This window comes from Drosophila gunungcola, unplaced genomic scaffold (assembly GCF_025200985.1).
Source record: "Drosophila gunungcola strain Sukarami unplaced genomic scaffold, Dgunungcola_SK_2 000173F, whole genome shotgun sequence".
Lineage (NCBI taxonomy): Eukaryota > Metazoa > Arthropoda > Insecta > Diptera > Drosophilidae > Drosophila > Drosophila gunungcola.
Genome location: NW_026453334.1, coordinates 19241 through 45635, shown reverse-complemented (window position 1 = coordinate 45635; position 26395 = coordinate 19241). Strand labels below are relative to the sequence as shown.

The following is a 26395-nucleotide window of genomic DNA, read 5'->3' as shown; positions in this document are numbered from 1 at the left end:
TATTATAACGGTTATGTGAGGCGGTCACACTGCCAGCCGAGTTGTTCCCACGGTCCGAATTGAATTTTAAGATTTTTCCGACAAAGAAAATGCAGAAAAGCTGAAAGTGTAAGGGAAAAGCCCACTGACTGATTGCGAACTAGCCGAGCACGCTTAGCTAAGGCGTTTTTCCCATTGTCCGTCCGGGGAAAGCGAGGAAATCGTTAATTTCGGGGCGGCGTCCCCCCCGCAGAGCGAGACAGCAAGAGAGGGTGGAACAGGAGGAGGAGGAGGAAGAGAAGGAGGAGCAGGATCTGGAGGATAAATCTCAAAAGCAATGACCACCCAGCGGACGCAGGCGAGGAATGCGGTCAATTCCGATTCCGACTATGAGACACTCATGCAGCGCCTTCACATCGGCGGCAGCAGTGGTGGTGGGGGAGGGGCAGCGGGCGTAGGCGGTGCCCCTGGAGATGGGGGCGCGGCCGCCATGAGGAGCTACCAATGCTCGCCCGGCGCCATCGAGAACTTTGTGCAGGAATGCCACCAGCAGCAACAACAGCATCATCAAATGCACCACCTGCACCACAACCAGGACTACAAGTTGTACGAACGCGGCAACATCATAGCCGCCTCCAAGTACGCCACGCCCCGTCCGGTGGAGCAGCTGCAGCTGCAGCAGCAGCACGTCCACAATGGGAGTGCCCACATCTATGCACCCACCGCCCAGATTTTGGGTCAGCGGATTGCCCCCCAGAAACACTCGCCGGTGTACGAGAATCTGGAGTTCTACGGCCAGTTCGATTCGAACCACAAGCGGGCACAGCCCCAAAGTCCCGGCAGCAGGCAGAGCGCCATGCTGAACGACTATCTGCTGATGCAGCCCATCGGGGCTGGGCGATTTGCACACACCCCAGTGCCAGAGAATCCGGGCACTGGCGCGGGAGGAGGAGGAGCAGCAGGCAGGGGCGCAGGCAGCGGTCGATCTGCGGCCCTGGGACCCACTGGCGACCTGGAGGAGCACGCTGCCCCCATCTACGAGAACATCATTCCCCATTCCGGCCAGCGGGCACAGCCGCAGGCCTCGCCGGCCACCGCCACCATGTACCAGGAGATGCAGCCCACGTCCAACTCCTCGGGCGGTTCGTCCACGGCCGGCCTGGATCTCAATGCGCTGCTGGCCTCGCCCATGCACCATCAGCGCAGCATCAGCAGCAATACGGCCAGCGCCAGCTCCCTGGGATCGCCCACGCAGCGGTATAGGAACCTATCGCTGCCCAGCCACCTGAGTCCGGTGCCCACGACCCAGTCGGTGGCTAAACTGCAACAGCACACACCGATTAAGTCGCCCAGTGGCGCCATCAATGTCTCCGTGAATCCCAATTACATAGAGGACATCAACAGCTCCGACTATGTGTGCATGACGGCGAATCTGCACAGGAATACGCCAGCGGGATTGGCCACTGGCCGGGCGGCAGCAACGGGAGCCACTGCCCAGCGGACCGTCCAGGAACCAGCCACGATATCATCATCCTCCCTGGCCATGGGCATGGCCACGCCAGCGGCGCCAGCATCCACATCCAGTGCAGCGGCGGCGCCCACAGCTGCGCAAGCTGCACAACCACCGCAGTCCACCGCCTCCTTGAGGGCCACGCCCATCGCGATGACAGCCCCTCTGGCGGTGGCCACATCACCCACACCCTCGCAGGGCAGCACAGGTAGGCACAGATCTCTTCCAGAAGCAGTACAGTCCATAAATTATGGTAAATTAACTTTATTGCCCAGGTGGAGTACCAAAACTATATGCCAGAACAAAGAAAAGTAATGGTTATCAATACCAAGTAAAGCCAATATTAAATTCTCATTTGTAAGCTCAAAGTACGTCTTACCAAAATTAAAAACAATAAATGTCTTACTACTTTAAATCTAAATATTCCACATAAATAAATATTTAATCACAGCGTTAACTAAAGCTTATGCCAATTATATTTATCATATTTCATATATAAATTTCTTTGCTATAAAAGAGATAAATTTCTATATTAAAATACTTAAACCAAATAGTAAAAACACACCTTACTATTTAAATTCTATATACTTCACTTAAAATGATTTTTCTTAATCACTATCATAACAGTTTATTGCTTCTGCAAATCATTTTCATTTTTAAATTTCTTGTTATAATTAAAGTAAAAATAATGGTATTGTTAAATATTTATTTATTAATTATATATTGAAAATAATTTTAGCTTTTAGACCATTTTCCAGTTCTTTGTTATAATTGATTAGGAATATAGAAAATGGTATTATAAAAACTTCCATATAAAAATGGTATTGAAAATGTATGCCACCTGGGTATGGATGGTATAAAGTATTTACCTAGATACCTATTAATCAAACTAATGAATCCAAATGTTTCCCCCAACCAAAAACGCTTGCACGCAGCCGTTAATGCTGCCTTGAAACCCAGGAGAGGTAGGAGGGGTCTAGGGGCCAAGATTCGTTGCCCAAAAGGGGTTGGGTCCCAGTTGGGTTCCGTTTGTGTCATCACTCATCGCTCAATCATAAACCGGTTGGCGGGGCGACAAACTTTGGTCAAACGGTTGCCGCTAACCGGTTTATTTTCAAGTCCTTATCCTGCACCGATTCACAGAAAAACGAAACCGATTCGAAATCATGAATCAGAAATAATGACATTCCAACAATTTTGCAGCAAACACACATATTATTAACTAATTCATTTTTACACGGCACAAAAAGTTTATAAATTCTGATATTTTAAAGTCATAATTTTATTATATTAGAAAAAAAAATAGAACTGTAAAATTCAAAAACAAATTTTTTAAGTCCACAATAATATTCTTTTTAAGACTCACTTTTCGAAATATAATATTATGATATTGACAAGTAAATGTCATTTATTTATATTTTAAAAACAAAAATAATTGATACATTAAATTCACATCTTTTTAATTTAGAGTGCAAAATATTATCTTAAAATAGATTATCTGGTAAATAATAATCATGTAATCATTCACTTTAGAAGTTTTGCCGACTTCACTCACCCGCGTATGTTTTTGTTTTTGTTTTTGAATTTATTTATATTTTCTGAGCGGTGACTAAGCCAAGTCGAAAGCATGACCTAATGTTTGCCCCATACTCTGACAGGTCTCACCAAGAATCTTCTGCCGTACAGCGTCACCCCGCCGCGTCCGGCTGGACCGACAGAGGCGCAGCGCAAGATCGAGGAACTCACCCGCCAGCTGGAGGAGGAGATCGAGCAGAGCGAGGAGCACGGCGAATACTTTGGTATGTCATCATTGGCACTTGGTCATTGTGAACACATTGTGTCATGTCGTTTTTGATCGATTCGTAGGCATTTGCCACACCTGCGGGGAGAAGGTGAAGGGTGCCGGTCAGGCCTGCCAGGCCATGGGCAACCTCTACCACACCAACTGCTTCATCTGCTGCTCCTGCGGACGGGCGCTGCGAGGCAAGGCCTTCTACAATGTGCACGGGCGGGTCTATTGCGAGGAGGACTATATGGTAAGCAAGTGGTCGTAGTCTGGTCGGGATCCAAAAGTAATTATTTTCATATGTGATGTATACTTTTCATTTTTGCGAAATCACTTTCTTAATTGAGGATTTTTAAAAGCTAAAGCAGTATTCCTCTAACATATAGATAAAACCAAATTATAACAAATTGTATTTGTATCAATCATCAATTTAATATGAATTTAATTTTTATTAAAAACAGATTTTCTGTATTAAAGCTTGTGATCTTTAATCTTAGCATATAATTCATAAATGCTTAAATACAATTTAATGTAATCTGTTACTCTGTAATCTTTTGATAAGCAAGCCTATATTGCAATTAAAATTATGTAAAAATCCATACAACCAAATACCTTATATGTAATAATGTTTAAAGAAATGAAATATCTCACATATATAAATATCATTATTTTTACCCACTGACATTGATAAATTTTGATTTTTTTACTTATTATTTTACTAACCCTATTTAATATTAATAAGCAATCATTGTTGCAGTATTCGGGCTTCCAGCAGACGGCGGAAAAGTGCGCCATCTGCGGCCACTTAATCATGGAAATGGTTAGTACAGCCCACTCATAGTATACATCCCGCTCTAAATGGAGTGCTCACATCGCTTTCCCACCAACTCTCCCTTGCAGATCTTGCAGGCCATGGGCAAGTCGTATCATCCTGGCTGCTTCCGGTGCTGTGTGTGCAATGAGTGCTTGGACGGGGTGCCCTTCACTGTGGACGTGGACCACAAGATCTACTGCGTCAACGACTACCATCGAATGTTTGCGCCCAAGTGCGCCAGCTGTGGCAAAGGTGGGTGCTCCCTTTGTCCCACTTTGTGTTGTCAATGCTAATGAGAATGCTTTTCCAATCCCAAACAGGCATCACCCCCGTCGAGGGCACCGACGAGACCGTGCGTGTGGTCTCGATGGACAAGGACTTCCACGTGGACTGCTACATCTGCGAGGAGTGCGGCATGCAGCTGACCGACGAGCCGGACAAGCGCTGCTACCCGCTGGACGGGCGCCTGCTCTGCCGCGGCTGCCACCTGCAGCGTCTGGCGCTGCAGTCCTCGCCGCATGCCCGCCACCAGGAGCCCGTCTGCGCCTCGTACCAGTACATGGGTTGAGCGGCCCCGCTCCGACCTCCACCCGCCACCTTTGACTGAGTGTCGCGACCGGAATCCGCAGAACAACAGAACAAAACTATCGCAATCAACTTATTCCAATTAACAATATTATCTTAAACACAAGCAGAAATGAAAACAAATGCATTTATACGAAACGATCGATAAGTAACGTGGCTTTTTTTTATTATTTTTATGGCAATGCATGAGGATCTCCCAAACGGATCTATTAGAAAATATGTAATGGATTTCTAAACGAACATCTCGGACAATTGGCAGTACTATTTTCATATACTATTTTGTGTGTTTTGTAAATGTCCTGGGGTGTTCCCGATACCTCGCGAGGTTTCTTAGCAAGAGCAACCGGTGTCTCAAACAATGCAATAAATTATTTTATTCTGATTTAACAAATGTATTGTGCAAATGTATTATTTGGTTATTGTGAGGTGCATGTCTAAAAACGATTCATTCTTCTAATTGTCAAGTGTAAAATTTCGCTTTTCAACATTTGGAAGCTGTCTTGAAAACTAATTAGCATATTTTAGGTTAATTAAGCAATTTCACTTAAAATTAACACACACTGTTTTCTTACATTGCAATTTTAAATATAAAAACGCTTCTTTGTCATAAAATGAAAAGGTTTGAGTAAAGTTTTGGAGTGCTTTAAAGTATATTTCATGCAGCCAAAGATTTCTCTTTGGCACCCCAATAGACATTTGTATTCATGAATGTGTTTTTCTAAATTCAACAACTTTGAAAATATCCCAACCAGCTTAATCGAGAAATGTTCAGTGTAATCTTAGACAAGCTCAGCTAGGTGAGGTGTTTTCAATCCGGCTAGTGTTAGTCAGTTAGTGCATAAGGATCTCCAGCTGGACGAGCCGCTGGTTGGTGGTCGATGGCATGCGGTACGGAACACTGGCTGCCATGTTGGTCAGTGCCTTGGCCCTGCCCCGCAAATGCCGCAGGCTGGCCTCCCGGTTTTCGATCTTGGTTTCGTCGCCGTAGACCGAACCCGTGCCGCTGGTGCCCCGCTGGTCCACATACTCCGCGTAGACAATGTCCATGGCCGCCAGCAGGATGTCGGGCAGCACCTTGATGATCTCCGGACCCATGCGCTTCAGGTTCGTCACACACTCGTCCACCTCGTTCGAGTTGGCCGGTATCAGCCTGTTGTTGGCCAGTATTTTCGATGCCAAACGCGATTCGCCCGCGTGAAAGAGATCGAAAAACTCCATCACCTGCGACAACACCGTATAGGTGACAATCACATGGGCCTCCACGTTCGTTTTGCGATCGGCCAGCGCCGCGTCCATTCGCTGGGTGACGGCCCCCAGCCGCTCTCGCATGCTACCCGGTCGTGATGGCTGGTGCACCACCTGCGACAGCAAGGAGCACACCAGACGCAGCGCCTTGTCCAGCTGACCGGCGATGAAGTACAGCTTGATGGCCGACTCGTAGTTGCTGCGCTTCGACAGCTCATCGCCCACCATTCCGGCCAGCGAGTACATGTCGTAGTCCATAGTGTGGAACTCGGCAAAGATGCCGCTGGAAAAGAGGGAGAGGAAACAATTAGGCGGCAATTTCACTTTCGGACATTGATGCACCATGATGAGCTCTAGTGACAACAAGCAGGGCTTGTTTCCCTTTGAGCGTAAAGTCAAGAAAATGGCCAATAAAGCCACGGACAGACTAATTCAAAATGCATTGGAAACAATCTACAAATGCTTATTTCGTGATATTTCAGATACAATTCATGCTTTTATAATTGGCAAAGAGTCGTTAGTAAAACTAACACGATTAAGTATATTGTAGTCACCACCTAATAATCTAAAGAAGTTCATGCACAGCATAGTTTGACCTACAACGATCCAAAAAAGAGGAGAAGATAGTTCCCTAGAAGGTTCATGCATATCATAGTTTGATCTACAATGGTTCAAAATTAAAGGACTATACCAAACATCGTTGGATAAAGCTAGTAAATGATTTAAAAAAAGTCGACTTGAGTAAGATGGTGAAACTGGGTTTTTTCCCCATTTAAGACCCCCAAGAGAAAATGGTAAAAGGTTCTTTTGCACAGATTCTATCCATGGTGAGCAGTACTCCAGGATTGGACGGACTGATGAAAGGACACCCCAAAAGAAATAACTCACCCCTTGAAGCGGAAGGAGTTGGATCCATCCTCCTCCCCGAAGACCAGTTGCAGCATGCGGTCATCGCAGTTCTCCACGAGCAGATCGCAGACGCAGCTGAGCATGGCATTGCTGCCGTCCTCGGCCTTGAAGTGTCGCAGCAGGTAGTAGTACTGCAGCGCCTGCTCGGTGTCCGTCTGCTCGAAGAACTTGGCATACATCACGATCAGCCGCACCAGATTGAGGCGCTTCATCGGCGGCGGATCGTCGGGCTCGGAGCTGAGGAGCGGCTGCTTCACGGAACTCGGGGCACCCAGCATGCACAGCTCGTTCAGGGCAATGGCCATGTGGACGGCGTGCGGACGATTTTGCTCCGTGCGGGCCAGGAACTCAATGGCGGCCTCAAACTGACCGGTGAGGGCCAGCACCTGGAAATAGAGCGGCGTCTTCTCGCGCGCATTGAAGTAGTTCTCGCCGTACTTGTCCAGGATCATCGATTGCAGGCCGCTGTAGGTCAGCTGCTCGATGTTATAGTCGCGCTTGTCCTGCCCGCGCAGAATGGACAGCTGCAGCCACAGGAAGTCGTCGATGCTGCGCATCAGTTCGGCGTGCGAATCCTGCGGATCACAGGCCAGCACGATGGCGTAAACCTGATGGATACACAGCAAAAACACATTTAGTTAATAAACCCTTTTACACATAGATTGCAAATACTCACCGCCTTTTTATAGGGATCTGTGCAGACATGCAGCTTGTTGTTGTTATACTCCAGCTTGAGCTGACCCTCGATCTTGCCCGTCGAGGTCTCCGTGTTGCCGTTCTTCTGCAGCGTCATCAGCTTGAGAAGATCGGGGCAGACGCCCGATTCCTTGAGGTACAGCACAGCTGCGCCCAGATCACCGCTCCGCAGGCTATAGTAGACCAGCGGCCACAGCGGCCGGCCATTGTTGACGTCGTGCAGTCCGTAGAGGGATTGAGGATTTCGGAAAGTGACGCCCACATACGAGCCCACCAGGTTGTAAACGTTGGGAATGCCACCGCGTCGGGCCAGCACTAGATTCTGCTCGATCACCTTGTTCATGTACGTCTTATATCTGCGCTCTAGATAGGTGCGCGCCTGGTGGATGAACTGCGGCGCCGTCTGGCGACTCTGGATGGGATCGATGTTGCGCGACAGCGGCGTCACAGCGGCCATGTACTCCAGCACGTTCCACATCTCGGCCACGAGCGGATCGTCGAAGGAGTCCTGGGCCAACACGGCAAAGGTCGTCACCAGATTGGGGCGCTGAGTGCCCTGAATGTGCGACTCATTGTAGGCGGTGATCTTCGCAGCGTACAGCTGCTGGATACTATTCAGGCGGGAGAACGGAGTGGGTTCGTCGGCCATCGATGTGGGCACCATGTGACGCTGCACGTCGGGAAAGTCCTGCTGGCGCGGACCCACAAGAGCGTTCAGCAGTGACTCCTTTTCCTTGCCCCACTCGGCGTAGATGCAGCGCCACTTCTGCCGCTCCACAGACTCGAAAATCTGTAGGGAAAGGGTGGTCCGTGAGTAATCGATCCGGATCCCGCAAAGATGCGCTGATGTGCTGCACACTTACACTGCGATTCGTCTCGTCTATAACAGACAGGATGGCGTTCTCGCGCTCGTTCTTCAGATAGCCCTGCACATCGGTGTCCGTGACGGGATCGAGTGGCTCGAAGGATTGGCGGGCGCTCAGCGTATCCAGCTTCTGCGTCAGCTTGGGCAGGTCCACGCCCTTGGAGCCGAGCAGTATGTGGCTGTCAATTAAAGCAAGCTTTAATTATAACTACAGGACATAGGGGGCATGTTCTACTTACGCCTGCAGATCGTTGGTTCCCGTTTGGGTGATACGCGAGTGGAGCTCCTGGGTGGCCTGCAGCACCTGCGTCATGGTCCGCTCCACGCCCGGCATCTCCGTGTCCATCTTGGTCTCGTTCGCCAGGCGCTGGGCCTGCTGCAGCAGCTCCACCAGATCCATGTTGGTAAGGAAAAGCCGGCGCCAACAAAAAAACACAATTTACAAACGCACACCGGAGCGTGTTAGTGTGGCCAGCGTGTGGCGATTTCCGGAGATTTTCGCGCCATTAATATATCGCCTAGTATTTTGGTATGGTATTTTTATTGCAAGTATTAGATTTAAATAAAACATTAGATTTATATGCTGAATTGGTGGGGATACAACTTTTGAACAATCAGAATGGAAGTACAATTTTTCAAAGGCATCACAGTTTCTAATTTGCATCGAATAATAATAAGTATAATTAACATTAAATACTGTTAACAGCACAGAGTGTCGTAAATTGGTATTAAATAGCCGGCACAAAAGTGCACTGTCCTGGCAACCCTTGACCAATGGCTTTAGGGAATTTTCCGCAGCACGCTTGGTATATTCGGCCGACAAGGCGAACGGTCACTCAATCGTTAATACGCTTTGGCAGCGCGCAAATCGAAGAACAAACGAACGGCATATTTTTTTAACACTCTGTCCCCGTGTGTGTGTGAGTGCGTCCGAGTGTTTGTTTTTGTGTGTGTGTGTATTGGCAAAGGAAATTAGCACAACAAAAGCGAAAAGGAAAAGGAAACGAACACGCACGCATCTCGTCACGCGGATAAAAACACTTCGATCCGATCAGAAATCATAAATCAGAAATCGTCTGTAATATAATCGCAATTCGCAATGTCGTCCGAAGTGGAATCGCAGCAAAGTCAGGAGACAAATGGAACCAGTAAATTCGATGTGCCCGAGATAGAACTGATCATAAAGGTGAGCGAATACAGCGAACATAGCGAAATTTGCATATGTACATATGCAAACCTGTGCAGAGTTTCCCATTTCGCTTTGCGCAAATGTCCATGCAAAGTGAAAATGCAGCAAAAAGCAGATAAAGGCAACAACAATCAGCAAAGTGGGAAAACTGCCGTTTGTTCCTCCTCTTCTTCTTCATCGTTTTATTCTTCTTCTTCTCGCTCTGGCACTTTGCAGTGTGTCACATTTGGTTAAAAATGAACAGAATACGTTTAGCACCCCTCCGGCCCCTCGCCGCACCCCGCCCCGTTCGCCGTCTTGTGGTTCCTAAGCATCGCCAAAACCGGTTTTCCTCCTTTTCTCCCTATCGCACACACACCTAAACATCTGCACAGAACGAAAATGTTGATATTAATTACATATGCTATTCCAAATCCCTTAATTATTAGATAAAATATGCAAAATCTGTAAAAAAAAAGTTTTAAAATCATTTTTAACGAAGTATAAAAGTTTTCTGTAATATATTTTACCTTCAAATGTTGTGAACTGCCAAAGAACAACGTTTTCACTGCATACTTTTAAATAAATTTGTGGGTGATTTCAAAACTGCTAAGATCTAAGTCTTAAATTCAAAGATAATTTTGCTACATTGACTTATTTTAGAAATAGACAACTCCCAAACTCGCATGAAAAAATTATTATAAGGCATCCTTTTTCTTGTTTAAAATGTATAAATTTTGCATTAATTTAAACAAGACTTTTCTAAATGAATTTCTTGGTAATCTTATATCAATTTAAAAACTATTCTTAATTGTTTAAATACTTCAAACAACACAGTCTTCAATCGATATTTACAAGTTACTCAAATTTTAAAAAAATAAATTCATATTTATGATATTTATATTACCTTATCCAAAATATGGTTTTTTTGTGCGCCCTTTATTGTGTGCAAAGTCTTCAATTTTTAGAACGTAACATTTTTCTGTGGTTTCTTATCTGTGATAAACTTTAATCACATTTCATTGCGCCAATTGCTCAACAAATGTTCCTTCTTCTTCTCCATAGTTCCCTTCCCGAAGACCCAAGTTTATTTGTATTTGTCTGTGTGAATTAGAGGTTTTTTTTATCTTTTAGTGATTTCTACATTTCTTGAGGCATACGTCATGCTCCTCCGAAGAATCGAAAAAAAAAAAAAAAAACAAAAAGCCAACTCCTACATTTGCGGTTAAATAAATAGGATTGATAAATTATATCAGTTAATAAATGTCTAAAACTTGTATTATAAAAGTATTTGTCTTTTTTAAGTTCCCAAATAAATACTGCTTTTATTTTCATGTACTACTACTTCATAATGGGGTTTATTCTTAATTGATCAATAAATTCTAGAAAACTTTTTAAAGTAGATAAATGCCGTAGATTGTATGCCTTATTTTTTTCAAGTAATCTCCGTAAATACAAAGCTTTTCTTATCAATTACATGCTGAAGAAAAACTTGTACAGCAGTTGTTTACTTCAATCATTCTTAGAAATGCTATTTTCGCCGATTACAAACCTTCTATTTATAGATCGCAGCTTGTGAGCTATCAATTTTTCCGCTATTGTAAGTCGGGCATGACTCCACTTAACTTTATATTTTGTTGGCTCCCACTGTTTGCCGAAGTAATTGTAATTGTTTTCGGAACACTTTGGAGCCCTGCTGTTGTTGATTCTATTGGCAAACTCAAACTCGACTCGACTCAACTCAACTTAGCCACTCATCCAGCCCACGCAAATGGAGGCCGCACCTCTCGAGTCGTCTGCTCATGACTAATACCTCACCTTGCAGCACCTCCCTATACAGTACAATACCGTACCAATCCAAACCATACTATACCATTCAATTCTCAAAAAAAAATCCCACTCGACGCACAACAAAATGCCAATGAGTAATCAGTGATGGGAACGCTAGTACTTTGTTTTTAAGCTAAGAACAAATGTACATTACATTACTAAGAATGATTGTTTGCATTTTACATTAATCATGCAATCAAAGGTTTGATATTTTATAATGAAAACCTTATTAACTATGTAGGTAAGAGGTAACGGAAAGTAGTACCCAGATAGCCCACCATCCCATTTCCCATTCCAAAAAGCCAATTCAAATGCGATGAGCCATGGCCAAAAATTTCTGTGCAAGACACCCGCTCCCTTTTCCTGTTTTTTTTTTCTTCTTTTGTGGGAGAAAGTGCTTTGGGGCACCTGTTAAATGTTTTGGTTTGTTTTTTTTACCTGAATTTTGGACAGTAAAAAGCAAAAGTTTGCTTTTCCAGAAGAGTGACAGAAGCATCTTTGACATAACTCCGCAACAGCGCACTCCGTACAAGGCGGCGTATGTATGTGAAAAGCCATTTCCATTTCCCAGCGAAAAAAGTGAAAGTTCAATTTGCCGCACCAGAGGAAAGCTGTAGTTGGTGTTGGACCTAAAAAGTGGGGGCTATAGATTCAGCTATATGGCCTGGGATCGGCTCGGTTCGGATCGGATCGGATCGGAACGTGGCATGCCTCTCTGTTCCGCGCGTGCAGGCAACAAACAAATACAAATGTGTTTTCTTGTTTCGTTTGTTAGGATGTCGGAATTGGGGGGGAGGGGGTTGGTAAAAACAAAACAATCATTGAACGCTAAACAGGTTTATCTCGTGCTCACGCTTTTCCGCCTCCTTGGCTTGCTTTTGGCTTTGGCTTTGGCTTTGGCTTTTCGGCATCAACTTCGTTCGGTTTTGGTTTGGAAAACATGCCTGGCCAAAGCCAAAGCCAAAGCCAAGCCAAAGCCAATGCCTTACCCTCGAGTCATCGCCCACGCGAGATTTCCAGAAATTGGCCATGCCATCGAATCGAATCAAAACAAAGCGGCAATCAAAACAAAAGGCGATTTACTGCACTTAGAAATAAAAACTTATATTATCAGTATCAAAAGAAACACCAAAATGTTATGTCAAATTTATTATAACATCATTTGCAAAGCACAAAATTGCAAAAGAAGATTTTAAAAGTCCTTAGAGGTGTGTAATTTCAGGTTTTTCTAAAAGTTGAAACCTGATCTTGGGTTATTGTCCAAATCTAATTTTTAAAAATATTATATTATAAAATATTAATATTCCGTTTGCCACAGTGCCCTTCTACGAAAACCAAATCCACTCCAAGGATAAAACCTCATGCAAACTCATGCTAATTCAGTGCCTTTTGTTGGATCTCAACAACGCCAGCGATTGTTGAGATTTAAGTTTTGCTGAGTTGAGGAAAATGCGCTTCTTTGTTGCCACTTCAACTGCAGTTAAGAGCCGAGATGAAAAGCTGCACTTAAAAATAAGCACAGTGCCTGCTCTCACATTGAAAGCCCTGCAGGGGATTTTTTTTTACACAAACAAAAATTAAAATATATACTATATATATATATATAAGTTGAAAAATCGGTGGCAGTAGTATTTAAAATATTTGAAATAAAAATGTGATAATGTTTAACTTAACTCATAAAAATATATCCCATGAAAAGTATAATGATTTAAATTCATATTTTAATAAGTTCAATAATAAATTCATTCAATTTAAAAACCAGCTACATTTTTAATACAGCAATTTTATGTTGAATGGTTGTTTATTAGGTTTTAATTGGCGTATGCCATTATATAAGTTAAATAAAAATGTTAATACCTTTAACTTAAATTATAGAAATATTTCATAATAATATAATATTATAATCATTTTAATTCATTTTTTAATAAGTTAATTAAAAGATTGGAAAAGTTAAAAACTAGCTACATTTTCCAATACAGCAATCTTACTTTGACTTTGTATTTATTAGATTTAAGTTGTTTTTGCAAATGTAATTTTGAAATTATGCTAAATTTGAGTTATGTAGTCCGGAAATTGAAATTATCGAAGAACCACTGTACGTGTCTTCCTTACCGTTTTTTTTTTGTTTTGTTTGGCTGATGTGCAAAAGTGACAGTTGAGTCGTTGGATTTGTTGTTTTATTCACGCCCCCACGTGCTTTTCTGTGGGTGTGTATTCTGTGTGTGTTGGTGTGTGACTGACATTTTAGCAAAGAAAAACACGCAAAGGTTTGCCATCCTCCCCATCCTCCCCATACGCCCCCACATTTCCACAATTGCCTAGTAAATTAGTCTTTATGGACAATCGCTTGATTTTGTTTATCTTTTCTGGTTCTATTTTCTTGCTGCGTTCTCAGTGTATTTGCGTTTCCTAACTGCCTTTCGTAACTCACTTCCTACATTATTTATTTCTGTTAATTGCCTAACGTTTTTTCTGTTCCAGAATAAATTAAGAAAACGTATTGCATTTTTTATTGCAACGCCACAATAATTCAAGTTCTTTGTAAAACATTTTCAACTTTGTTTTATTATTTTAATGTTTTGAATTTATGATAGGATTTTGTGTTAAAAAGCGGAGCGTTGAAAATCCCATTAGTCCATTAACAAAATTTGTGGGCCAAGATATGCCAGCTGACTTCACCTGCCATGCCACCACTTTGCCCTGATTATATTTCTATTATTTTGGCTATTACTTCATCAGGCCCATCATCATCGCAAACTGCGGCGATAACTTCCGCCCGACTTCTGATAAGATATGGTATATATGTACATAGTACATCCCTTTCTGGGTGTGCGAGTGCTTTTTTTTTTTTTTTTTTGGTGTATGTGGCCCAAAAAGAATCGCTTTCCGAGTGCGAAGAAAGCTCTCCTCAAGGTTGACATCTGCCTCTGCCCCCAACATCATCATGATTAAAATTAAATTATTGCGCTGCAGCTGTCAGCGAACCGGTTCCAAAAATAAAACCCATCGAAAGCCAAAAAATTATTTCCACTAATTTCATTTTCATTTTCGTTTACATTTACGAATTTCTTGCTGCTGGCGGCAAAGCATACAAAATGAAATTTAACTTGACTTTACTTAACTTTTTCGTCTCTATCTTATCGCGCTTCGAATTTACAATTAAAGGAAAAACAAATCGAAGATGTTGAGTGGCGCGTATCTATATGTACGTGGGTAGGTGAACGGCGTACAGTTGCGGACAAAATTATAGAGCTGTGTCAATGCGTTTTCCAAAACTCAATCGAATAAGATATGTAAATGCAGCTAAAAGTAAGAGCCAACGCATGACAGTTTTCGTAATTTGCAATTGCAATGGATAAGATAAGTAATTAAATAATCGTTTTGATAAAATGATAAATGCGTATTTAAAAATATTGATAAAAAAAAAAAATAATATTCATTCAACATTAAGAATTATGTTTCAAAAATATAAATAACTTAACTATTGCCCTATAGTTTTGACCTTAGTTGTGTCTAGCTTCCCACACCACAACTTATTTTTTCCACCGAAAATGTATTCAAAGACGGAACGTTTGTATTGGCTAGGTATTTATTTTGCCGGCAGTTTTTATTAGCCAGATGTGCCATATATAGTATAGTATTTTTGAAGCATACGTGTGCGAGTGCTGTGAATGGCACTTGACATTTGCTAACTGCTTTTCGGTTTGCCTTCGCTCGTCATTTCTATTTTGAAACGTCAATTGCAACCGCCGTCTCTAGTTTCTAGTCTCTAGTATTTGTATCTGTAGTTGGTATCTGTATCTGTAGTCTTTCAATAGCTTTAATTTTTATATGTATCTGTATCCCGTTGTGGACTCTCAACTCGAGATGATTGCCTGACTGACTTCGACTGACCTTTTGATGTTGCCACACGTCGTAGTCTCGGGTTTTGCAATTTCCATTTCCAATTTCTGCAACTCATATTGCACACTACTTGGCCACTAGTGATGGCAAAATGTTGCAGCACATAATTAGCTTTTTGTTCGATAATTATACCCTTGCAGAGGGTATTATAATTTCAGTCAGAAGTTTGCAACGCAGTGAAGGAGACGTTTCCGACCCTATAAAGTATATATATTCTTGATCAGCATCACTAGTAGAGTCGATCTAGCCATGTCCGTCTGTCCGTCTGTCCGTCCGTTTATATTCAAACTAGTCTCTCAGTTTTAAAGCTATCTGCATGAAACTTTCCCAAAAGTTGTCTTTCTATTGCAGGTAGTATATAAGTCGGAGCGAGCCGGATCGGACGACTATAGCATATAGCTCCCATAGGAACAATCGGAAAAATAAATGAAAAAAATTATAACTTTTCTGTTTTTTATTTTTTTGTTTAGTTCTTCGACATTTAGTAATGGTTAAATATTTCCGATTTACGGATTAAATTTCATCAAAGTCGGACGACTATATCATATAGCTCTCATAGGAACAATCGGAAAAATAAATGAAAAAAATTATAACTTTTCTGTTTTTTAATTTTTTGTTTAGTTCTTCGACATATAGCAATGGTTAAATATTTCAGAATTATGGTTTTAAATTTTATCAAAATCGGACGTCTATATCATATAGCTCCCTTAGAAATAATAAAAATATATAAAATAACTATCAAATAATTGAGCTGCAAATCATCATAGCTTCAATGTTTTTAAACATATACGAAAGTAAATCATAATTTTAATGTTTTCAAAAATGTTTAATTCTTGCAATAGCTGCAAGGGTATATGAACTTCGGCTTGCCGAAGTTTGCTTTCTTTCTTGTTTTTTACTTTAATTATATTATTTACAAATGATGATTGTAATTATTATTAAATTTATGTGTATTGTGAGCTAAGTTCAACACAGTTATCTAGACTATACCTCAAGTAGCTACTAAAATAACAATGTGATGAAAAGGAAATTTAAAGGGTCTATTCTTAATAAAAATCCTAATAAAAAAAAGCACCTAGGAAATTACTGTCCTCTACAGTTATTGAACAATCCTTGTGTAATTTTTAAATTTGCCTTATAAACCGTTTTACAAAACACTTCATAATATTTAGATGAATATTTTAACTAAACACATGTTGCTTACAAGTTTTGGCATAAACCTTGTGTGCCAACTTAATAGCTAACTTATAGAATGTATAGACTCTCCCATCGCCGAGAAATCGAGCCAAAAAGTGAGGCACACAAAAAATGCGGGCCAAGAAAATACGATACAAATACGAGCGAAAGCAATGGTAGTCTCAGAAGTAATCCGGGTCAGTTGGGAATTTATGGAATGGCTATGGATGTGGATGTGGATGTGGATGTGGATGTGGATGTTCGTAGACCAGGTAAACGAACGTGAACAGTTAATAATAATGTGTGAAAGAATACAAATAAACCGTTTAAGCACCGCAGCAAAAAATGATACGGAAAACCGCTCCCACAAAACCCAATTGTAGCATTTTTTTCTTCCCCCCACGTTCATAGTTGATTATGTTGCGGGCATGTGGGCTGGAAAATGGGTTGAGTTCAGTTCAGTTCGGTTTGGTTTTGGTTATTAAGCCATTAACACACAGGGCAATGCTAATTAACTACGCACTCGAAATAATATTTTAATTGCCTGCAATTGGTGCGTAAAATTTAATTTAAACTGGAGTTTAACGCGCTTCAAATTAACGCTGGATAATTGTTGACGCCTTGTTATCGTACTTAAAATGAATAGCTGTTAATTATATATTTAACTAATAGCTATAAATAAATATTAAATTTGAAGTTTCAAGTTTTAATGAATATATAGTATTTAATTGGACACCTCATGGCCGTTTACAAAGTTTACAAAGTTTCTTTTTGCGGATTCCAAGTGGAGTTTCGAATGCCAAACTTCTCACAACCTTGTTCTTGATCAGTCTGTCGCATTTTCAACTCCCCCTCCCCTTCACTCCCCTGCAACAATTTGTGTTTATTTTCGTATTTATATTTTTGTTCTGTACTGGCATCTGGTACTGGTGTGACAACAGCAACAGTGCAGGCTGGCTTATCTAACGAATACAAATATGCACACAGCCGTATACGCACATTGATTGCCTGGCGTTGGGGCCATTTGAAGTAAAGCCGGCTGTCGACGCCAGCAGCAACAGAAATGGAAAAAATATGAGCAAATAAAAAAGGCTGGCAACGGCAATCAACAAGTAAACTTCGCACACACACGGCTGATGACATCATCGTCATCGCATCGACATTGTCTGTTTTATATGATGTGTTTTAGCTGCTTCTCAGCTGCAGCAATGCCACTGATCTACAGTAAATATTAGCTAAAAGAGTCTGCGAAATTATAGTCTAAAAATGCCTATTGTAATTTCTAATTTCCGATATTTAGGGACAACAATTAAAAGCGTAATTGAAATACTTCAGTCATTGTTAATTAAGAAATTGTAACTCCTAATTTTCGATATGTAAGCACAACAAAAAAAGACCCGAATTTGAAATACTTCAGTCAGTATAATAATTAAATAGAAAATGTTATGTTACCCAATGCAAATTATTCACCCAATGGTGTGTTTTTAAAAATGATTTTAAATGAATAATTTGGTTTGCCTTAAATTTGTTAAAAGAGTCACGAAATCATTTGTAACAAATGTCTGACAGCAAAATTTTATTTAGTGAATAAAGCTATCAAGCTTTTCCAGTTAAACAAACAATGAAATTCATATTTTTTATCAAATATAAAGTTTAATTATTTCCGGGTTTTATTTTTTAAGCAAAACAGAAAAGGTTAAAAAAAATATAAATCACGTAGGTGAATAAGAATAATTTAATCTTTAAATCTTCAGATAATTTATTTTCTGTCTTATAGTTGATATATTAAGGGGCTTCAAAATGGCTATCTTAAACTGTATTTTTAGACCATCGACCAGTCAATACTCACTGTGGGCTGTCATTGCCTTGCGTTTGCCAACTCTTCATCCATCCATCTTTCTATCTGCGTAGTCACAAATGTATCTTTTCCTGTGCTGGCCTTGGCAGTGCAGCGATGCAGAATTCTCGTTTGGCTTGGCTTGGCTTGGCTTGGTTCCACATAGCCTCTTGGCTTTGGGTCGCTTCCGGTCCCTAAAACGCCGGCAAACAAAGCACCTCGATGGTTGGCTCATCACGCGACGGTGAAGGCAGAACGCTTATGGTGATGATGATGACGATGATGTCACATGATGGAATTTTTATGTTGTTTTATTTTGTTAAATTTTATTTGATTTATTTATCGGTAATTGCCGGCACGCGATGTGGCATTATGTCCATTAAGTGGTCAGAAGGCAATGTCCAATCGCTGGAAAAATGCCCAGTCCCCGGAATGTGACCCACATTAACACTTGATTGTTATTTGTAATTGGTAGAACTTGACAAGTAAACATTTGCTGTTGAGCAATTTCCTTAATATTGTAATTTCTTAATTTGGAATCGTTTGAATTAATCAAAAATTTCGTTGCCATTTGGCAGGCCTCTACCATCGATGGCCGGCGAAAGGGCGCCTGTTTGTTCTGCCAGGAGTACTTCATGGACCTGTACCTGCTGGCCGAGCTGAAGACGATCAGTCTGAAGGTGACGACGGTCGATATGCAGAAGCCGCCGCCCGACTTTCGCACCAACTTCGAGGCCACACACCCGCCAATCCTCATCGACAACGGACTGGCCATTCTCGAGAACGAGAAGATCGAGCGGCACATCATGAAGAACATCCCCGGTGGCTACAATCTCTTCGTGCAGGACAAGGATGTGGCCACGCTGATCGAGAACCTGTACGTCAAGTTGAAGCTGATGCTGGTGAAGAAGGACGAGGCGAAGAACAATGCCCTGCTCTCGCATCTGCGCAAGATCAACGATCATCTGGCCCCGCGCAACACGCGTTTCCTCACCGGCGACACCATGTGCTGCTTCGACTGCGAGCTGATGCCACGCCTCCAGCACATCCGTGTGGCGGGCAAGTACTTTGTGGACTTTGAGATCCCGGTAAGCATTTGGGGTGTCTCGGAGTGGATGTAATACATTTTGGGCGCTCAAAACTGCACTAGTGCATTTACCAACACAATACGGATTAGGGAAGAAAAAAAGCGTTAATGTTGTAATCTTGCCTATGTTTTGTTATCATCACAAAGAAGAAACGAAACATTAATGTAAAAGGATCTAAACAGTCGATCTGCAGTGCTAAGACTCAAAATGATAATTGCTAAAATAACAAGATTAAACCGAACTAACTATGATTTTAGCTAGCAATATTTGTAATATTATTTGAGCTGTTTTGAAAAACAGGTTAAAAAGCATTATTTGTAGGCATTCGTAGTGAACTTATAGAGCGAAACAATTAAATAAACGTATTAGCTATCTATGACTCACCGTTTTATTATCTTGACTTATTGCAGACGCACTTGACGGCGCTGTGGCGTTACATGTATCACATGTACCAGCTCGACGCCTTCACACAATCGTGCCCGGCCGACCAGGATATCATTAATCACTACAAGCTGCAACAGGTGCGAATCTTGCCACATTTTTAGTTGCCACTTTTCACCAACCTTTAACCCTTTGCAGAGTCTCAAAATGAAGAAGCACGAGGAGCTGGAGATGCCCACGTTTACCACATCCATTCCAATTGATATTTCGGAGTAGGTTTCCTAAGGAGCAGAGCCATGCAGCCACACATCAACTTATAGCATACAGCAACCACAATATTTTGGACAACTTTACAACAACAACAACAACAACAACAGCAGCAGCAACTCTGAGGACTATACATAGATGTATACTTAACGGATAAAACTAACCAAGCATATATTATAATATATATATATATATATTATATATACCTACTATATATAACGAGTACATAACAAGCATAACAAGTGTTTTTTAAGCAGCCGCGTTGCCTTTCTTCAGCTATGCTTAATTTAAACCTAAACCTATGCCTATTTAAGCACCAGCCACAACCAATCGAGCAGGCTTTGACTTCTGACTTACTTTGCCCGCCCGTATGTATTTTTGTTTAACTAATAATGATCCATTTGTATTTGAGATACAGATGTCCAGATGTCAATTAAAACTTATCGATTGCCTGAACAGCCGCTTCTCGGTCTCGGACACATTTTTTTCTTACTTTATATTTTGTATTCTGCAAGGAGCTTTTCTTTTTTTTTTTTTGTATTTAAAGACAAATCTGTATTTTTTTTTTTTGCAAAATTTTGATTTTTAATTTTTATTTGCTCCCTGGCGCAAGTTGCCATTTTGTTCGCTTTTAATTTTTATTTAAATATTTTTATCATAAAAAGAAAAAAAAAAAAAAAAAAAATAGAAGAGGAAATGAAGAGTATTTTTTGTATTTAAGTGAAAAATTACAAATAAAAACACAAAAAGACAAAGATGGCTTTTTAATTTGATGAGGGATTGAAAATAGTATTGTATTGACTTTTTTTTTATTTATTTATTGAAAAGCATTATTTTGTGAGCCAATACTAATAAGCCAAAACATTGGTGAAGTAAAAATTAACTAAAAAGTTGGTTAAGTTGTGATCAAGAGCATATTTCATTGATAAAATCTTCAAATCAAAAGAAGACTATCACAATGAGTTCAACATAATGGTCAACAGTTTTATTACATAGTTTGGCTTTGTCATTCACAATAAAAATATATACTAAGCCGATGAACACAATTAATTTTAGCCTATTGTTTGGTTGGACCAAAGCAATAACCTTCTTAGTTCATCTGGCCCAATCACCATATCACATTTGGCCCTAGCCTGAGTGGGATAATGATCCGATATATACATAATTCTCAGGAACGCATCGAGGGATCCGTGGCGTGATGTTCGCGGTGGTGCGGCAGCTTGGGTGGCATCTTGAAGGGCCGGATGAACTTGATGTTCGTCCTGAGGCAATCGGGCAGCTGAGTGGGGGGCAGCAGGCTGTGCAGGAAGAGGTGGGTCAGGTAGCCGGTGATGCCCCAGATGCGGTGGTGGTCCACCACGAACACCGGTCCGCTGTAGCCGCTGCGGAACTGGGTGTGCCTGGTGGCCTTGGGCACCATCAGCGCTTGGAGCGGCACGCTGAACGCCTCCTCCACCTCCGCGCAGTTGAGGCGCAGCTCGGAGATGCTGAAGTCCGGCACCACGCCCACCACCGGCACAATTGACGAGGTGCGCGGCAGATGCAGCTGCTTGGCCTCGCCCCACACCTGGATGCGGTGGCGCGGCAGCCCGATCTCCTCCTCCGTCTCGCGCAGAGCGCAGTCCACGTAGCTGGCGTCCTGGTCGTCCCGCCTGCCGCCCGGAAAGGATATCTGGAAGCTGTGGCTGCGCAGGTGCCGTGATCGTCGCGTGTAGAGCAGGGATATCTCGTCTCTGGAGGTACAAAAGTGGATTAAATTTATATAACAGAATTCAACTGGTTCTTGTTGGGATTAATTTAATTTGTTGGGATTTATATTAATTCAAATTTTATGTATATATTCAAAATGTACTTATAGAATATTTAAATAAAATTTAAAAAAGTTTAGCTAACTATCGATTCAAATAATAATAATAATTTCTGTATTAAATGTTATATTAAATGGCCTTTTAATAAAAGTTTGTTAATATTTTGAAAAACTTTTTAATTCAGTTAAAAAGGGATAAAAGGGTTACATCCGGGAAAACAATTGCAAAAGATTGCAAAAAAATTCTTCAAATCAAGAGGATTTCAAAGGGATAAGGATGCAGCATTTTTGATGGCGCAAATTCTTTAGAGCAAGAGGATATGACAAGGGACTAATTTTATAATTAAATAAAAAACAATCAATCGGACAGAATTCAGCACAAGAGGATTTCAAAAGGATAGAGGTGGACCATATATGGAGGATTAAGTCGTTCAATAACAAAAGGCCGCGAATTCTACAGAGCAAGATAGCAGGATAGAGCAGGATATGACTCAATCAATTTGGTTCAACTTGAAGGGTTTAATTTCATAATTAAAAAAAAAAAAAACAATCAAAAGCAAATCCTTCTCAGCAAGAGGATTTCAAAAGGATAAAGGTGGACCATATTTGGAGGCTTTAATCGTTCAATAACGTAAGCTCGCGAATTCTTTGGGACAAGAGGATATGACTTAATTGATTTGATTCAACTTGGAGAAAATGTAGCTAGGGATTAACTTAGTGAGATTGAGTTAATTCAACTTCGTAAAATGGGGATTCCAGTGGAGGATTAGTGGGCTACTCACGTGCCCCGATCCTGGCAGAGTGCGATTAGGACAGCGGAGGACTGCTTCTCGCGGCGACTGGTCGTCAGGGACTTGGGCCGCGGGAATGCAGGCAGAGCGCGCATCTTCTCCATGCACCTACGCTGCGATTCCGGTCCGAGGAGCTCCAGGGCATTCGGCTGGCGGGGATCTGGGGGCTCCGAAGAAGACGTGCCGGCGGTGGCAGCGGAGGAGGAGGAGGAGCCCAGGTGGCGGTTCAGGTGGGACAGTAGCTGAGGCGCTCTCCGATTCGCCTGCATTAATGACATCGTTTTTGCGATTGGATTGGATCCGAGGGAACCGTGATGTAAACAAACGTGAACGAAACGAACTTTGGAATGGGTAAAAATACCAAAATACCAAAACAGAGTGGTTAACAGCCGATTGTGTGCTGTTAGGCGCTTAACAGGGCTGCTGAATCAGCTGGTTTGAAAATACCAAAATTTAACATAAGCGTTAAATTCAAACTTAAAAAAAAGTATATTCATAAAAGGATTGATTTTCACAGTCTTTCAATTATTACGACTTTATGTAATAAAACAAATAGGTTTTTAAATTTAATCTTCTTCTGATTCAGTTTTTTTCCGATACGAAATATAACACTTCAAGTGCAAGTGTTTTAAGCCACGATTTATTAAGCCAATAAAAAAAAAATTAGTGATAAATTAATGTAATACGCACAAAAAATTGTAGAAAAAAATAATTTTCGAAAAAAAATGAAAATTGCAATTAATGTTGAACACATTTGAATCTTACAAGAATCATAACAAGTTATCTTATATTTCGTGTACGTGTATATATTTGACCACTATCATTATAAAAACAGAATCTCGATGAAAAACTTATTTTGCACTAAATATATGTAGGTCGAAAAATGCTATCAAATCGCAACAAATTTTGGAAAAATAAGATTTTTTTAGAAATACGAAAAAAATAGAAATTAGAAATTATAAAAAATTAGACAAACTTTTCCCATTGGTTTTAGAAAATATTTTTCTTAATTTTTTTATTAGGTTTTACATCAGGTTTTATTTTGCGAAAATTGCACAATTTAAAAATGTCGAGGTTTGGATGACAATCGATTTGCAATTTTATTACGAGTTCATTATTGTGGCCCAATAAGTAAAAGATATTCGACCTGATCTACCAATTCTGACTTGATTATTAGAACAAGCAATTTTGTACATGAATTGAAATTTATCATCCATATTAATCAGATCGGACTTTCCGGGGCCCTCAAAGAATTCACTATGTGTCATATCCGTAAAGGTTATTAGACTAATAAGACTCTTCACATACTCCTCATTGATATCCTTTTTTGGCAAGGACTTGGAGCTACTAATTTCCGTAAGGTCCACCACCTGTTCTATTTCGCTACTTTTGTTCTTGCTGGCGATTCCATGGCATTCCAACTTCTTATGCTTGCTAAGGTTTTGTGTAAAAAGCCCTTGCATTATAACGTACTTCTCCACCAGATCGAAAAGAACTCTTTCGCTTATAGAGCCCTTTATACGGGTTACGAATTCTCTGAAGGCATTCGATTCCAGTTGATAAACCTCGTCGGTTATAATCTTCGAGCTGCACCAATTTCTCAGGGCCTGTGAGGTGTGCGTGATCATATACTCATTCTCGGACTTAAGCGCACTGTCAAAGTAGATCAGTAGATCGGAGAGGACCATCTGGTTAATTCTCGGCACGGCGATCTCCTCGCAGGCCTTCCTAAGCGATGGAATCATCCACATGTGGGCACACTCCATCAGCTTTACGATCGACTCGTTGTTGCAGCCAGCGAAATTTCTTGAAAGTATCTGCCGACACGTTCTCCAGATGTAGTTCCCCAGTCTCAGTTCCCTCTAATCCGGGCATGAAACTGCGCTTGAAGAAGTCCGAGGCGACGCCCAACATCACCTTGTGGCACGGGAAGGCCTGCGACTCCACGATTACACGGCAGTCCACAAAGTCCTCCTCCTCGATGAGGCTTTTAAAGGCACTGGATAGCCTTTAGAAATTCAGTTTTCCATGGGTAAGTGAAGCTGAAAGCGTATATGTATTTTGTATATCTTACCATAACTCCATGCTAGCGGTATTAACTTGAAGTCAGTCTAGATAGAACGTCCTACTCGGTAGGTTGCTGTACACAAACTAAAATACTTTAGAAAAGTCTACAAATGCTCGAAAAAAACTGGAAGTTTAAGGCAAAGCCTTCTACTCATATATAAAAAACACACGTTCGCTAGAGAAGAAAAGCAAACAAACATAGATTTATATATTCAGTTAAGCTCGATATTACCGAATACTAGGCTTAACTAAGAAACATATATATCTTAATAAAAACATATTAAACAAGAAAGGAAGCAAACTTCGGCAAGCCGAAGTTTATATACCCTTGCAGCTATTGCAAGAATTAAATATTTTTGAAAACATTAAAATTATGATTTACTTGCGTATATGTCTAAAAACATTGAAGCAATGATGATTTGCAGCTCATTATTAGGTAGTTATTTTATATAATTTTATTATTTCTATTGGAGCTATATGATATAGTCGTCCTATTTTGATGAAATTTAAACCGTAATTCTGAAATATTTATCCATTACTATATGTCGAAGAACTTATAGAAAAATTTAAAAACACCAAAGTTATAATTTTTTGTTATTTACTTTTATGATTGTTCCTATGGGAGCTATATGCTATAGTCGTCCGATTTTGATGAAATTTAAACCGCAATTCTGAAATATTTAACCATTACTATATCTCGAAGAACTAAACAAAAAATTAAAAAACAGAAAAGTTATAATTTTTTTTTTTTTATTTTTCATTTATTTTTCCGATTGTTCCTATGGGAGCTATATGCTATAGTCGTCCGATCCGGCTCGCTCCGACTTATATACTACCTGCAATAGAAAGACAACTTTTGGGAAAGTTTCATGCAGATAGCTTTAAAACTGAGAGACTAGTTTGCATATAAACGGACGGACAGACGGACATGGCTAGATCGACTCTACTAGTGATGCTGATCAAGAATATATATACTTTATAGGGTCGGAAACGTCTCCTTCACTGCGTTGCAAACTTCTGACTGAAATTATAATACCCTCTGCAAGGGTATAAAAAGAAATGGAAACATAACTATTTCAAATAAAAATACTATTTTTCATGTTCTTTTTATACCCTTGCAGAGGGTATTATAATTTCAGTCAGAAGTTTGCAACGCAGTGAAGGAGACATCTCCGACCCTATAAAGTATATATATTCTTGATCAGCATCACTAGGCGAGTTGATCTAGCCATGTCCGTCTGTCCGTCTGTCCGTCCGTTTATATGCAAACTAGTCTCTCAGTTTTAAAGCTATCTGCATGAAACTTTCCCAAAAGTTGTCTTTCTATTGCAGGTAGTATATAAGTCGGAACGAGCCGGATCGGACGACTATAGCATATAGCTCCCATAGGAACAATCGGAAAAATAAATGAAAAAAAATTATAACTTTGCTGTTTTTTAATTTTTTTTTTAGTTCTTCGACATTTAGTAATGGTTTAATATTTCAGAATTATGGTTTAAATTTTATCAAAATCGGACGACTATAGTATATAGCTCCCATAGGAACAATCGGAAAAATAAATGAAAAAAATTATAACTTTGCTGTTTTTTAATTTTTTGTTTAGTTCTTCGGCATTTAGTAATGGTTTAATATTTCAGAATATCGGTTTAAATTTCATCAAAATCGGACGACTATATCATATAGCTCCCATA

The 26395-nt window shown here is 40.7% G+C and overlaps 5 protein-coding genes across 8 annotated transcripts; 2 read left to right on the top strand and 3 right to left on the bottom strand.

Moving 5' to 3' along the window:
• Positions 1-9: 9 nt before the first annotated feature.
• LOC128265892 (LIM domain-containing protein jub) lies at positions 10-5065 on the top strand. 4 transcript variants are annotated; one of them, XM_053002109.1, is made up of 7 exons: positions 10-1697; positions 2425-2454; positions 3148-3288; positions 3356-3525; positions 4033-4095; positions 4176-4341; positions 4410-5065. In XM_053002109.1, exons 1-7 carry the CDS (start codon positions 317-319, stop codon positions 4655-4657), a joined length of 2199 nt encoding a protein of 732 aa, XP_052858069.1. In that variant the 5' UTR covers positions 10-316; the 3' UTR covers positions 4658-5065. The 4 variants fall into 4 exon arrangements, with proteins under 4 accessions (XP_052858069.1, XP_052858068.1, XP_052858071.1 ...); XM_053002108.1 differs by having other exon boundaries at positions 4018-4095; XM_053002111.1 differs by lacking the exon at positions 2425-2454.
• On the bottom strand, positions 4824-8880 carry LOC128265891 (nuclear pore complex protein Nup93-1). Its single transcript, XM_053002106.1, has 5 exons — positions 8629-8880; positions 8388-8568; positions 7505-8314; positions 6808-7436; positions 4824-6202 (listed from the first exon to the last, which is right to left on the bottom strand). The coding sequence occupies exons 1-5, from the start codon at positions 8787-8789 to the stop codon at positions 5506-5508; spliced, it is 2478 nt and encodes an 825-aa protein (XP_052858066.1). The 5' UTR covers positions 8790-8880; the 3' UTR covers positions 4824-5505.
• Positions 8881-9215: 335 nt separating this feature from the next.
• Positions 9216-20793, top strand: LOC128265899 (chloride intracellular channel exc-4). Its single transcript, XM_053002125.1, has 4 exons — positions 9216-9575; positions 18882-19391; positions 19802-19912; positions 19971-20793. The coding sequence occupies exons 1-4, from the start codon at positions 9489-9491 to the stop codon at positions 20046-20048; spliced, it is 786 nt and encodes a 261-aa protein (XP_052858085.1). The 5' UTR covers positions 9216-9488; the 3' UTR covers positions 20049-20793.
• Positions 20794-21002: 209 nt separating this feature from the next.
• LOC128265898 (mitochondrial coenzyme A diphosphatase NUDT8) lies at positions 21003-22997 on the bottom strand. Its single transcript, XM_053002124.1, has 2 exons — positions 22629-22997; positions 21003-21772 (listed from the first exon to the last, which is right to left on the bottom strand). The coding sequence occupies exons 1-2, from the start codon at positions 22913-22915 to the stop codon at positions 21208-21210; spliced, it is 852 nt and encodes a 283-aa protein (XP_052858084.1). The 5' UTR covers positions 22916-22997; the 3' UTR covers positions 21003-21207.
• A 743-nt stretch (positions 22998-23740) lies between these two features.
• On the bottom strand, positions 23741-24913 carry LOC128265896 (uncharacterized). The gene is made up of 2 exons (XM_053002121.1): positions 24712-24913; positions 23741-24645 (listed from the first exon to the last, which is right to left on the bottom strand). Exon 2 carries the CDS (start codon positions 24401-24403, stop codon positions 23741-23743), a length of 663 nt encoding a protein of 220 aa, XP_052858081.1. The 5' UTR covers positions 24404-24645; positions 24712-24913.
• Positions 24914-26395: the final 1482 nt, after the last annotated feature.

What these genes read in the sequence shown, in the direction of transcription:
- LOC128265892 (XM_053002108.1), top strand. Translation starts at nt 317, where the DNA reads ATGACCACCCAGCGGACGCAGGCGAGGAATGCGGTCAATTCCGATTCC. An exon ending in ACCCTCGCAGGGCAGCACAG is followed by an intron (nt 1,698 to 2,424) that starts GTAGGCACAGAT and finishes GCTTGCACGCAG; the next exon opens with CCGTTAATGCTGCCTTGAAA. An exon ending in TGCCTTGAAACCCAGGAGAG is followed by an intron (nt 2,455 to 3,147) that starts GTAGGAGGGGTC and finishes ATACTCTGACAG; the next exon opens with GTCTCACCAAGAATCTTCTG.
- LOC128265898 (XM_053002124.1), bottom strand. Translation starts at nt 22,915, where the DNA reads ATGTCATTAATGCAGGCGAATCGGAGAGCGCCTCAGCTACTGTCCCAC. An exon ending in CTCTGCCAGGATCGGGGCAC is followed by an intron (nt 21,773 to 22,628) that starts GTGAGTAGCCCA and finishes TTGTACCTCCAG; the next exon opens with AGACGAGATATCCCTGCTCT.
- LOC128265896 (XM_053002121.1), bottom strand. Translation starts at nt 24,403, where the DNA reads ATGGAGTGTGCCCACATGTGGATGATTCCATCGCTTAGGAAGGCCTGC.
- LOC128265899 (XM_053002125.1), top strand. Translation starts at nt 9,489, where the DNA reads ATGTCGTCCGAAGTGGAATCGCAGCAAAGTCAGGAGACAAATGGAACC. An exon ending in AGATAGAACTGATCATAAAG is followed by an intron (nt 9,576 to 18,881) that starts GTGAGCGAATAC and finishes GCCATTTGGCAG; the next exon opens with GCCTCTACCATCGATGGCCG. An exon ending in ATCACTACAAGCTGCAACAG is followed by an intron (nt 19,913 to 19,970) that starts GTGCGAATCTTG and finishes AACCCTTTGCAG; the next exon opens with AGTCTCAAAATGAAGAAGCA.
- LOC128265891 (XM_053002106.1), bottom strand. Translation starts at nt 8,789, where the DNA reads ATGGATCTGGTGGAGCTGCTGCAGCAGGCCCAGCGCCTGGCGAACGAG. An exon ending in TAGACGAGACGAATCGCAGT is followed by an intron (nt 8,315 to 8,387) that starts GTAAGTGTGCAG and finishes CTTTCCCTACAG; the next exon opens with ATTTTCGAGTCTGTGGAGCG. An exon ending in AACTCCTTCCGCTTCAAGGG is followed by an intron (nt 6,203 to 6,807) that starts GTGAGTTATTTC and finishes CCTCTTTTCCAG; the next exon opens with CGGCATCTTTGCCGAGTTCC.